At 37.0% G+C, this 13,522-nt stretch overlaps 1 protein-coding gene across 2 annotated transcripts; it reads right to left on the bottom strand.

Annotated features, from left to right (window-relative positions):
• Window positions 1-1,220: 1,220 nt before the first annotated feature.
• On the bottom strand, window positions 1,221-13,501 carry LOC113666278 (uncharacterized). 2 transcript variants are annotated; one of them, XM_089213178.1, is made up of 12 exons: window positions 13,366-13,464; window positions 11,727-11,879; window positions 11,231-11,341; window positions 10,798-10,852; window positions 9,844-9,873; window positions 8,928-9,023; window positions 8,415-8,435; window positions 7,295-7,398; window positions 5,749-5,779; window positions 4,725-4,819; window positions 3,450-4,083; window positions 1,221-2,740 (listed from the first exon to the last, which is right to left on the bottom strand). In XM_089213178.1, exons 3-12 carry the CDS (start codon window positions 11,234-11,236, stop codon window positions 2,547-2,549), a joined length of 1,266 nt encoding a protein of 421 aa, XP_089069304.1. In that variant the 5' UTR covers window positions 11,237-11,341; window positions 11,727-11,879; window positions 13,366-13,464; the 3' UTR covers window positions 1,221-2,546. The 2 variants fall into 2 exon arrangements, with proteins under 2 accessions (XP_089069304.1, XP_089069303.1); XM_089213177.1 differs by lacking the exon at window positions 10,798-10,852 and having other exon boundaries at window positions 13,366-13,501.
• Between the last annotated feature and the right edge of the window lie 21 nt (window positions 13,502-13,522).

Below are 13,522 nucleotides of genomic sequence, written 5' to 3'. Positions count from 1 at the left end.
GACCTGGCATAGACTCCTGACAGGAAACAATTTTTACAAAACGTCATACCAGCCATAGGGGAAGTGCGTCAATAATAAGAGAAACAGCTATATTTTAGACGGTCATTCTTGAATATGCTGCAAAAAATAGTCCAACTCCAGATCTTACATTTCTAGTGTTCTGATTGCTTCACTCAGCTCCGGCCATAAGCTCACATACCGAATCACCTAATATGGAAAATTATTTACTCAGGTGTTACTAAGCTGGGTTTACTTTTGGCTGGAAACATACGCTTTCCGGTGAATTGCGGATAATTTAGTTTAATAAATCGATTATTCCTTTCGCGCTCATTGAAATCTGCAAAAGGATATAGAAGTAGGAATTTTCGAACACAAAGCTATTCAAATACGGATATCCTTTTGATTTATCATTCAGTTTTGTGCATTGTACACTTAGGGAAAAAAAAGGGCTCAAGTGGCCTGTGTGGTGGTTTTTAAGGCAACTTGGTTCTGACAGCCTGAAAGCACGCCTTCTTGTCATTACAACGTTGGCACATGCGCTGACGTTTTCCCGCTTTTAGTAACATCCTTCCGCTGATCTGGGGCTCCGTCCACTCGTATCCGTATTCGTTTCAAAAAGTAACTTTTCCTCTTCGTTTAAAAAAAAGAGCTTTCGCAGTACGGCTTGGCCCTTTGAAATCAGTGGACAGCGTTCTTTACTTACCCTGATAATAGCGAAATATATAATTCTTTACGAGTTATTGTAAGCTTTTGTTCAGGTTTGGATGAGACTATCCCATGTTCCGCATCGCAAAATTTGCGGGAAATGTTCAGAACATCGGCTGAGACCAACAATGAAGGGATGCACTTCTGCCAGAGGTTGAACGGACCTACGGCGTTCTATAGGATACCAAAGAACTGCTATAGATTACAAAGGAACTGATTCCCAAATTGGCGACACGTATTTGTTCCGATTGTTCTAGCGGTAATCCCAATTAATTCTTCTAAGGTAATCTGGTGTTATCAACTGAGTTGGTGACGTAAATTGGCCACCGTTAAGAGTGTCAAAGCTGACGTCTCGAGCGTTAGCCCTTCGTCAGATTAATTCCCACCAGAAATTTGATCGATATAGCATGCCAAAAAGATTTCTGCCCACAAAACACGAAAATTCCCCCAATGCGCAAAATTCTCCTGCTGCGAGGTAGGACTACTTTAAGAAGGATAACATGAGTTACGTCACCTTGATATAAGTCTTTTTTATTTTTATTTCCTTTTTTGCGATTAGGAAAGCTACCTTAAAATCGAATAAGACTTTTAAATAAGAGGAAATAATGCATAGAAGAAACAAGGATGGCCAAGGTTGGAGAATATGACAACAGATTGCAAATCACAAACTTTTCCTCGTCGATCTCTTAACTCTTTAACTCTCAACTCAAATTTGTAATTCTCCTTACTGTCAACCATACAATTCTTATAATGTTAGTTCGGAGAATTTAGTATTGGATCAATTGATTATCCCCAAATTGATATTTTTCTTTGTTCTCATCGATTATCTAGTTGATATTGTATTGATATTGTAAAAAGAAATTCTGTCTTGGTCACTCATGGGAGTTAAAGGGTTAAAAGAACGCGTTGTGTTCATGGACGCAATCGGGCTGGCTCAGTTATAGGGCTGGATACAAAAATCGGTTGTTTTTTAAGATTTTTAGAGTCAAACGGGATTTTTAGAAAAGTTGAGGAGTTTTGGACTTTTAGGGCATTTTAGACGATGATGTAAAACAAATTATCGACAGCATAAAAACATATTTACTTGTTTCTTCTTCCACTGTTTCAAAACAAAAATGTCAACATTTTTTGTCGTCATTGTTTGTTTGAAAGAGACCGAAATATGTAACGCGACGAAGCTGACGAACCACTTATATTGTCTAGTAAATAAATGAACACTTTAAATCAGTTTGAAGGAGCATCCACACATCTCGGAATCTCGCAATATATGCAAATTAACTAATTATTTTGAAAAAAAAAATGGAAATACATCGGGATTTTTCGAGGAAATTTCGAGATTTGAAAAGACAAAATAAGATTTATAGGCATTTTTTTGGGAAATTTCCAGTTAGATTTTTCAGCCATTTTTCGGGATTTTTGTATCTAGGCCTACCCTGTCACAAGTAAAGTATGCACACCACACAAGTGATCCAACTAACGGCAGCTTATTCTGTCTCCGTCTAAAGTGACTAAGAACATTGTTCCGTCTCCTGGATGGGATGCCAGTCCATCGAAAGTAACCCCAAACCCTCCAGCGTTTCTTGGTAAACGAGAATGAAATTTCTCCTCCGAACACTACAGCCCGTTTAAAGGAAATTCTTACGTGACGAATATCTGGGCAGAAATTTCCCCTCAAAGCAGATGACAATGATCGACCTACACCTCGAGCCTTAATATAGAGATCACTTGGTGAACAGCTTGTATGAAAGAGCCCTGATACGAATCACAATGTTCATATATCTAGGTTCTAAATTTGTCGTTTTCCTCTATAACGTTATTTTTCATCCTACACTATCTCTTTCTTATATTGTACAGGGCGCACACGAGGATTTACCATCCTGTCCTTTAGTGCTTTCAGTTAGCTCCTCGTCCATTTTTGTTTCTGAGTCCTGACCATCTGGCGGACGATTTTGGTCCCTCGTCTCGCTATCGACACTCATAGGCTCATCTTGTGATTCCAGAGTTTCTTGTGGTTCCTTCGCGTCAATAAAGATATCTGTGTAAGAGGCAATACTAAGTTTGTGACAAGAGATAGCGATATTCAAACCGGTTTTCAATGTGGCGTAGCGTATTCTACAATGGCGTTCAAAAATCCTTAGGACAGTTATAGAAACCTTCCCTGAATAAGGGGGGGGGGGGGGGGAAGGGGAATTCTCCCCTCGAAGATATCTTTTTCAATGCAAAGATGTTTTTACTGGCCTTCCCCTTCCACCTCAAACAATGTAGTTAACAACAATAACTCCAGTCCAGTGATGGTATAACGCCAGGGTAACGTAAACACGGAGCATAAATTTTACCATTGTTTGGACAATGTTACCGTTATGGACAATGTTACCGTTTTGGACAATGTTACCGTTACGGTAACAGCAAAAGTGACTTTAAAATTTCTAACTCTTTCTCCACAGAAAAGGTAAGACAAATGTCTTTTTGGCAAAGTGGGATAACAGATAGATAACATAGAGATATCATCTAAACTAAAACAAACAATGAATGAATCACGGGGATTAGTTTCTAGAAAAACTGTGGTGGTACGTCGGTTAGGGGTATAATCACCTGGTCTTATCAGCTGGGTTAATAATGTAAATTGTTGACACTGTAGAGGGTGTCTAAGCGAACGTTTCGAACGTTAACCCCTCACCAGTTTGTAACGTCAGTTTAGAAACTCTTTACGGCAGCGTAAAGCAAACAAGACTGTCACCACAAACCTTTGGGTTCTTTCTCGGTGTTACGATTTTCTTCGAACGCTCCCTCTTCGACTTTCTCACTTATCGTGCCCACATCTTTTTTATCTTCCTTTTTCTCTCCGTCTTTCTCTTCGTTGCTGTCACTTTGTTGCCCACCACTTGCCAGCTCTTCCTCATTTTCATCTTCGTTTCCTACCCCTTTCTCAGCAACATCTTGTACGCCACCGCTCTCTTGATCTCTGCTTTCCTTGTGGTATTTACTTTCCTTGTGGTCTTTACTTTCCTTGTCGTCTTTGCTTTCCTTTTCGTCTTTGCTTTCCTTGTCGTCTTTGCTTTCCTTGTCGTCTTTGCTTTCCTTGTCGTCTTTGCTTTCCTTGTCGTCTTTGCTTTCCTTGTCGTCTTTTCTTTCCTTGTCGTCTTTGCTTTCCTTGTCGTCTTTGCTTTCCTTGTCGTCTGTACCTTCCATCTCTTCAGTATCTTCATCCTCTGGAGAAGATTCCTTTCTTTGTTTTCCTATTTCTTTTTCATCACTTTTCCTCTCCCGGCCGTCCCCTATCTGATCATGCTTGACCTCTAAAGGAAAGTATCTTGGCAAAAGGAATTTATAGACGTCCAAGTCCCCAGCCAGAAAAACACAGAAGATAATTCGATCCACCTGCATTTGATGGAATAAAAATGATCTTGATAAGTAAATAAAATAAACCTGTATATCGTTTATTATTTCGAAAATGTATTTTGGGCGACATATAAAACTAAGAAAGTATCTCTACAAAATTCAATTGTTCATGAAATGGAAAAGAGCATAAGAAAGAGAAAAACAGACAAGGAAGTGGAGTCAGTAATGAAAAAAGTGGGGTTACTTATGTACTCGTGAAGAAGAGGAAGATTTTCTTGCCCTTGTTTTGCGCGTGGGGACCAAGTGGAAAGAACTATGAGTATCCCTAAGAAATCTAACTCCAGATCTTTGGATTCCGTTCTCCAATGTTCTACTACTTAGCCATAAAGACTGTGTGGTGAGCTAGGCTATTACGAACTTTCTTATGTAACACGCGTCCTGCACACCGCTAGATCAGCGGCGTCGAAAGTGTCAATATGCCTAATCTGGTTTCCATTGCATAAAGCGATTAGGTGTATTTCTTCTCTTCCCAAGATGGGATGCCAAACCATCGCAAGGTAACCCCCTCGCAGGACAATGACCCGGCCAGTAAATACAACAAGAAAAATACAACAAGGACGATTTTGCATTCTTTCACGCTCGAGACATGAGGAAAAACATCTTTCTCTATCCCAAATTACCAGGTCAGCATTTATTTTTCCATCATCAGCGTCTTCCTCAAGCCACGTGCGGACAGTTTCTAGTGCTACGCAGGAAGCGTCGTAGATAGGATACCCTGTAAAAATCGTAAATAAGGAGAACAGTAAACTGGCGGTTAACATGTAATTTCTTAGGCTAAGTGTAGCCGTACCCTCCCCCTCTAAGAAAAAACGTTACTCCTTTGGGGGGGGGGAAGGGGAGGGTACGCCTACAAACAGGCTAGTAAATTCTCCTTGCAATACATGTACCAGCTTGTTAACAAGTTATGAGAACGGACAAGCTTATCAAAAATAATGAGTATTAACTTGATGTAAGACCAAATGCTGCTACCTTCTTAACGAGGAATTATGTGGCAGCCAGTAAAGAGAATTACTAACTACAAAAATACATTTTTCAGGAAAACCATGGTAGTACAAGAACCAAGAATTTTCAATTAATCATTTTGCATGCGATCCAGGCTCAGGAGTTAAACCTGAAAGGATAACTGTGAAACAAATATCCAAAGAACAACAAAGTGGGGACTTAGGCAAGGGAAAACCACATCACAAGTTAGAGTTGTGGGTTAGTAACCCCTCTCCTAGAATACCAGTTCTTTCGTAACACAGAAGCTTTATCGCTACACAAAGATATGATAGAAGTAATACCAGTTTGTCTTGCAGTTTTTAAAGATGAAAAAAATGTCTTTCTGAAGCAGTTTTGGGTGGAGATCAACACAAAGCTCTTCTTGACGCAAATTTTACTATTGTACAAACATTTTTTCTGTAAAAAGCTTCTGACATTTTCAGGTCTCTAAACCCTGCATAAGCTTGCAGTCCGACCTGCTCTGAGGGTCGGCTGAATCAAACTGCTATGATGTCTTTAAAAAATGTTTGCACTTCATTTTATTGATTGGATACAAGAAACAAAAATCTTTCTCTTAAAGACATATTGTGAATAGACAAACATATATATCCTACAAGTTGAAAGATATCATGACATAAAAACAACCACTTTGGACCAACTCACCATATATACCAGTTGAAATACAGCAGAATGCCTTAAAAACAGCAAAAAAAGAAGATGCATTTAATGTAGAACAGAAAAAAAGGGGGAAAGTATATAGTTTGTAATTAAATTTTCAACTCTGAGTATGGCATTCCTAGTGTTCTGATTGGTTCACTCAACTATGTTTATCTACATGGAATACATTGTGCCAACCGTTGCAGAGCTGAATCAAAGTGCTCTGTGAGCAAACTCGTGAATTGACACATGATTTTTTGGATTATGTTTAATGTTATCTGATTTAGGGAATTTTGTGGTTGATTGTCATATCTAGAGTACGAGCAGTAGTTCAGTGTTCGCTAATGTAGCAAAGAAACAAAGTAACGTCGGAATAAGAAGGCATTACAATTGAAATGACCATGCTATTGCATTTGACAAGGGTGGATGATGTCATGTGTTTTAAACGTAAATCATTTCTGTTTCTGGTTCAAAAGAAAAGGTTGGAAGTAAATGTGCGTGAAAAGTGAAATTTACTGTCTATCATTGGAAATGTTAGAAAATCAAGGCAATACTTTCTTAATGAAAACATTAACGATTCCCTCTTTATAAAATGAGACAAACAGGAACGAGTTTTGAGTGATATAACTAAGCCAAGACTGCCACCGTCATTTTGGATCTCCGCCTGGGTAGATTTTAGTCACGTGCTAGGCAACGTATAATCAATAACAAGATAGAATTTCATTTCAGGCCTATTTATCAATTTTGCGGTGTGTAACTTTCGCATTTTAGTACGTAATATGTATTTTGAATCTTCAAATTGTCTTGAAACTTAAAAGAAACCTGTTCTTTAAAAATTCCCTGAAAATCGGTAGCTTAAATTGCTTGTTTAGGTGTTATTTGATTTTCGTGTTAACTTGTAATTTCGTTAGTCGCCAGCATCTTCCGTTGTTTCTCACAGGAAAAACACACGATACGAAACGTAATGATCGATTTTTTCCTAAATCTCACGCCGTAACAGAAAAAGCTTTTGAACATCTGTAAACTCCGAGCGCTTCGCAGTAAGTGATATTTTCAATGAATCTTCGGATTGTTTTCAAGTTCAAGGATTGTAAATTACAATTTTATGAAAAACGAAGGTTGTTCTGTTATTTCAGTGTGAATCCTTGCGCCGCTTGTTGAGACTAAAACGAAAAAAAAATTATTTTAAGATTATCATTGGCTTCTTTGTCACCCCACCACTATTCTTAGCAACAAAGGTCGCCATTTCGTTTATTTATTGCTCGCCAAAAACTATCAAATGCACTCAAAAGCCTAAAATCGAAAAAAAGTTTACAGGAATCGACCAATCGAGCGAGCGCAATTCCCCACATCGTATCTACAACTCGCTCTTGCGCATGGGCGCAATTCACGAGTTAAAAATGGCTCAACATGTCCAAATGTTCAAGATTAATAAAAATCAATTAAACAATTATTCCATTTGTGCTTGTTGGAGATTGGTTACCTAGCAAACTCATTTTAATAAAATAATTACTAAATAATTGATTTACAGTACAGTAGAATATTTCCTTACCACTGATTTGACCTCATGTTTTTTTACAAGTTGTAAGCACTTCCTGTAACAGCTTTTTAGAAGGTTCTCTCGCTGACCAATTGGCCCAACAGTATGAATGACATCTGTAGAAAATAATAAAAACATAAAGGTAATAAATTATTTGGAGTATGAGAATTCATTTGGTTTTTTTTTCAGCATTGGGACGATTGTCTAAAGAAAAAAATTGATTTTGTTACATTAGTTGCCCCATAAGTACATATAATATATTTTTTTTTTATTGTATACTCAGGAAAAAAGGACACAAAGAGTATTCACTGAAGAGGTCAGGACCAAAATTTATAATCTGCAATCAATCCCCAAAGGAATGATCAGTCAAAGAAGCTGAGACTTCACTCTGCAGATGGATTCATTGGTCAAAGGGATTGTTGAATAAAAACTTCTAAAACAAAACCCTCAAAAGCTTGATAATTATTTTGATTTTGACTTTATTACACCCATTTTGAAATCACTGGTGGTCCCTGTGATCTGATTGGCTCTAATTGGTGCAATTTATTCGCAAATTGCACCATTTTTTGCTTTAAATTGCATCTTTTTCCCAGCCAACGAGGAGGCTACACTAAAAACAAAACAAACAATCAGATTTCAAGGCTTATTTAAATTAACCGATCAAATTGCAGGAAAATGAAAGACAAAGAATATCATGTGGTGAGTTTTGCAACTTTTGTTTCCAAAACTCTTATTTTTTCCTCCCAAAATATGGATGAATTAAATTTCAAACCAGCTCAGTATTGCATCAATTTGAACTGACCAAGTCCTGTATTTGGGCAATTTCAAAATGGATGTAATAAAGTAGTAATTGAACCTCCTGTTGTGCAATTTTGGTCTGAAATCATACTTGTGATTACAAATCAAACTTGTGCTGCACACGCATTCGATTTTGAAATCACGCATATGATTTCAGCCCAAATTGCACTCCACTCAGTTCAATTACCATTATCAATTGAATTCATGGTAATAAGGCAGGCATTTACAGTTTTCTATGTCTTATAGCACACTACTTTTTTGCAGTTATGCAAAGAGCAAATCAGTGTACATGTATTTAATACAGAATGGTTATTATGAACAGAATGGTACTCACACTTTGCTGGCAACTTATGCCCTGTTACAGAAAGAAATATTAAACAAATAAATTCCTTTTAGCAGTGACACTACTAAGTGGGCCACTATCCATTCAATTTAATTTTGATTATTGAAATGCAACTCAAGACTTTTAAAAATTTCTATGTCAACATTACAATGGAGAAGTTGCAGTCAGCACTCGTAATAGGGTGCCTGAACCCAACAATATCCAATTTAAAATATTTATTGGCTTCAAGAATATAATTATATCATTAAAAAGAACTTATGCTAGAAACTCCACAGTTATTATCAAGGGGTTTCTCATAGGACCTTTTTAGCCATTTCTTGGATGTGACTGAGAAAATTTTTTTGCTTATTTCTTGTTATGGTTTTTCTTTATTTGTTGCAAAATTCGTAATGCCTGGAAATAACATGCACCTGACATGCATGTAATGCCACAGTAGTGAGCAGTACTTGTGTGGGTATTAACTATGTAACTAAAGAAGCTTTAAGAAACACTCAGTGTACTAACCTGATGAGATTTTTGCATCACCAGTAGGGCAGCCATGGAGACCTGCACATTCATCTTGAAGAGTTGAACCAGCAGCACGATGGATACAGCCATCAACTGAAAAACAAATGAACACACCATATCTTACAGGGTGTAGAATTTCGGGCTAGACTTCAGGCACTTAACCAAAGTCAGAGGCTGGCTGGCCAAATAAGTCTTCTCATGGAAATAATTCTACAAATTCATTTATTAAAACTGTTAAGGCAATTTTTTGACTAATTCCTGTCAGTAGCGACCTAAAACTGTGATGAATAGGTGTTGACGATTTTAAAATATAAACATCTTTGAAGACTGAATTAAAGTTACATGCAGGCTCACTCTCTGTTACTCTTTGTTTCTCCCAAAGACAAGACTCTTCAAGGGAGGAGCGTTAGCTTCCCAAACAGTGTGGAATGTTTTCTTTGACCCTTTGAATCCTAGGAGTGACCAGCATGTGATTTCTCCTTACAGTAACACTGCTGAATTGTTCATTAAGATCATGAGAATAAAGTAATTATGATTGCAAATGTTAAAAGCTTTGATTGTTATGCAATTTTCTTCTTGTCAGTGCCATAGAAAATGTATAAATGTATACATAGATATTAATGTATATTAAATGTATTCATATAAATGTATGAGAAGAGTATCAAGACTAAGGATATTAATGTTAGGTTGTAAAGAGTTAAGCAGCGGTAGGTAGTGAGAGCTTCCTATGTACTAGACAATCTGTTGGCTGCTCTTTATAAATTATGTTTTTTTTTTTCTTTTAAAAGAAAGGTTGCTGCTGTTCATCATCATCATGATGATGGACTGTATCCAATTGTACATCTGTAGTGGATTGTAAAATGTTAATTGTGCAACCCATTTGTTGATAAGAAATCATCTTCATTTAAAGTACCTCCACCTCCACCAAGAAGAGAGTTGTTTGCTATTGAAAAAGAAAAAAAAAATGAAATTATACCCTGCATTACAAGAGAGTAACATTAGCCTAATTACTCAGTATTGCATTGTGTATCCTATACTGCACATAAAAATAATGCATAAAAACCATATTTACATGATGAAACAGGCACTAAATCATATATGGACCAAGGATATAACAATCAGGAGACCCAGTGGCCTCATGATCAGTGCACTGGACTCCGGGTTGAGAAGTCTGAGTCGGAAACCTGGCTGAGTCATTGTGTTGCATTCTTGGGTGAGACACTTTGTCTCACAGTGCCTCTCTTACCCATTTGTACCCAGAGGTACAAATGGGTGGGGAGGGGAGAGGGGGGAGGGTGTTAAATTTGCAATGGACTAACATCCCATCCAACGGGGAGTAGTAATACTCCTTGTTGCTTCATGGTTCAAGGAAACTAGGATCAGCTCCAGCGAAGTGGGCCGATAGAAACTGAGTACAGACTTTGCCTCATCTAACAATCATTCGTGTGACAACAATAATACTAAAAGAAGTAGTTTCACTCTTTGGAGTAGGAGAATTTTAAAGTTTACTATATAGAGAATAGTACATGGGCACATGTAGATAAGGAATTTCTCTTTAAGTGTTTATCTTGATAGCTCAGAAGTGAGCACAGTGAACGAGTGAGATGTTGAGTTGAACACAAGAAGTGAAATTTCATATCTACAGGCAACCATGTATTATTTTGTTTACCATATAAACACAATAGCCCTTTACTTGCAAGGTAAGTCAACTTAATTAATGAATGAAAATCGACAATCCCTGAATAAAAATCATTAAGTGCATTTGTGCTAAGGCTCAAGATGAAAAAATGTGCTGAAACAATACAAAAACAAACAATGGGTGTAATTTTCAATATAAAAAATTCTCAGTTATTGAATTGGTCCTCACCAACAGAAGAAATCAGCCTGTGGCAAATCTTCCAGTTGTCGATTTTCTTTCTCAGCTGTGAGAAATGCCATTAACAAAGTCACTGAATATGTAACTTTCAGTTTTTATTTCTGTATATCGGTTTTCTTCCCCCTCTAAAAAAGTTTTAATGTCACTATCTGTAAGTGATATGGATTTTTCAGTGTTTTAACAACCATAATCCGAAAAAACTCCAACAAACAACCTTGGCTTGTGGATAGTGAAGGCTTTACTGTACATTCATCAACCTGAATGAGTGGCACAAAAGGTAAGTGACTTTTCAGCAGCTGATTTATGATATCAAGCACAAGTGAAAAAATACAATATTTTTTCATGTGTAATGTTAAGGCTTTTCTCAGAGCTGGAAATCCTTGTTTAACACCATGATTTATATGATAAAATAATATAACCTTACCTGCATTTACGATGGCATCAATCTCTAGTTTGGTTATATCACCTTGCCATAGTGAAATTTTTTCATTTAGGGTTTTGTTCACCTCAAACGCTTGTTCCTCAGGCCTATTTTCTGAGAAAAAATATGGTATATAAATAAATGTAAAATCACCAAAGACATTTTGGGGTTCTTGAAAGAGACATTTTTGGTAATGAAGTAATTACCAGGTGGGAATCCACTTTTATAATTGTTTACCACCATGATGACTTTGACAATTCAGACCTTTGGCCCCTGAGAGTAACTAAAACCTAACCTCTCTTTCCAATGTCACCCCTGAATAAAACATTAAGGTCATGAGAATAAAGGAAATGATCACCAACTAAAGAAGCTCTTGATTGTTAAATAAATTCTCCTTGTTGGCATCTAGGGAAATATATATAGATCAGAATAGAGAATCTGTATATACTGATGTAAGGTGTAGAGGGTTCATAGATTGTAACCCAATGAATTTAACTACCTTGCTTTCCAGATATGGATTCTGACCAGGATTGGATCTTGTCCAAAGTGACAAAGTCTTTACCACACTTGTAAAGTTTTCGCTTATCATTCAAGGAAAGAGCATCATATTTACTGTAAGGTGCCTTCTCTTCACTTTCTTTGGCCTCTGCATCTAAAGGATATGTACAGGGTAAGTCCCTAACTTTTATTCATTTTCTTAATCTACCTTGTTTGGTGATGATTAAGAGAAGACAAATAGAAAAAGAGATTAAAAGTTTAAAATGGCAGACAGAAGTAACTAACCACACATATAACAAAATTCTTCATTACTACAAATCTAAAAGCATTCTATCTGGAAAGCCACATTATCTGATGGGTTAAACTTCTTGCTACCTATTCCATGATTGATTGAGAGTAAAGGAGGTACATGCACCTAACACTGTGTGGTTGTAAAAAAAACCAAAAAAAAAACACCATCCTGTCTGATGTTATCAAGTTTTGAGAGACTTGTAAATTATTACAAAAACAATTAGATGATTCACTCTGCATTTTGATTCGGATTTTTGATTACAGCTTTGCACTCAACAATTATTATGCTCATAACCAGTCATTATTCAGATTTTTTTCTATGGCATTCCAGGCAAAGCAAAGAAAAAAGCAAACCTGTAAAAATATTAAAAAAAGTTAACCTTTATTTATCAGTCTAGGTTGATCAGTATAACCCCTACCTTGACCTTGATTATTCTGGATATCACAAAACCTCGTTCATTAACAATTTATTATCTAGCTACCCAGCCAACTGATTGACTGACATGCGTATGGAGGTAATTTAGCATGACCCTGATGGTGAGAGATGAATACAAACTGTGCATGTCCCCTTATGTTGGAGTTTCCAATCCACTGATACATTACATGCCTTTAATACTATACATTTTTTCAAATCAGTTCAAGGATGTTTTGTTGATTATCACAAATACTCCTGTATATTAAACAGGTATTATTGTATGCTATTATGTGACAAAGTAATGTCTGAGAAAGTGAACAATTCAGTATAAAGTGTCACTCAAATTGTAGTATATGGTGTATACAGGAGACTGTGCCTTTTACACACTGCACGGTTTTGTGAGTACGAACTCGGCAATACTGTAAGCCTAAGCATTTTAATCTTTTCCTGGTTCTTCAAAGAATGCAACTGCCCCGAAGGTTATGATCGAGTGATTTTAACTGAACATACAGGATGATATTTCATGGACTTCCCGGACCTGGCCAGGGAAGTGGGGATGGGGGTGGAGAGAAACTTCTCGACCTGACTTTTTCCTCATGAGGCATGAGAAAGTACAGTACCCTTGTCAAAATAGTTAAAACTTTCACTAAAGATACCTACTCTTAATTATCATATACATAGATACAGACTTAGGCCTTTACACCATAGAGCAAAACTGCATAAAAAACGAGATAATTCATATCCATATTGTGACAAGATATATGCCTAAAAGGTACCCTATACCAGAGTACAGAAAACGCGGTTCCCGAAAACTTGAATACCTGAGTATCTGATCCGAACCCCAAGCCATGGATGGCCACAAAAAGTATATATAAAACTGATCAATACGCTGTATGAAACTAAAATGACACACCGGAAATGATTGAAATAATACCTGGTGTTTCAGGAGACTGTGTCTTTCGTTTAGCACTTGGTTTAAGATACCCAGACATCATATCCCCCATCCTCGACGTCGAACAACTTTAGCACTGACAGATACGTTTGAGTGATCATACAGGAAGAAGTATTTCCTGAAGAATTATATCCGCTGA

This window comes from Pocillopora damicornis, chromosome 7 (assembly GCF_964200805.1).
Source record: "Pocillopora damicornis chromosome 7, jaPocDami1.2, whole genome shotgun sequence".
Taxonomy (NCBI): Eukaryota; Metazoa; Cnidaria; class Anthozoa; order Scleractinia; family Pocilloporidae; genus Pocillopora; species Pocillopora damicornis.
This window is presented reverse-complemented; position numbering and strand designations above follow the sequence as displayed.

What these genes read in the sequence shown, in the direction of transcription:
- LOC113666278 (XM_089213177.1), bottom strand. Translation starts at nt 13,435, where the DNA reads ATGGGGGATATGATGTCTGGGTATCTTAAACCAAGTGCTAAACGAAAG. An exon ending in ACAGTCTCCTGAAACACCAG is followed by an intron (nt 11,880 to 13,365) that starts GTATTATTTCAA and finishes CATATCCTTTAG; the next exon opens with ATGCAGAGGCCAAAGAAAGT. An exon ending in TGATGCCATCGTAAATGCAG is followed by an intron (nt 9,874 to 11,230) that starts GTAAGGTTATAT and finishes CTTTTTCAATAG; the next exon opens with CAAACAACTCTCTTCTTGGT.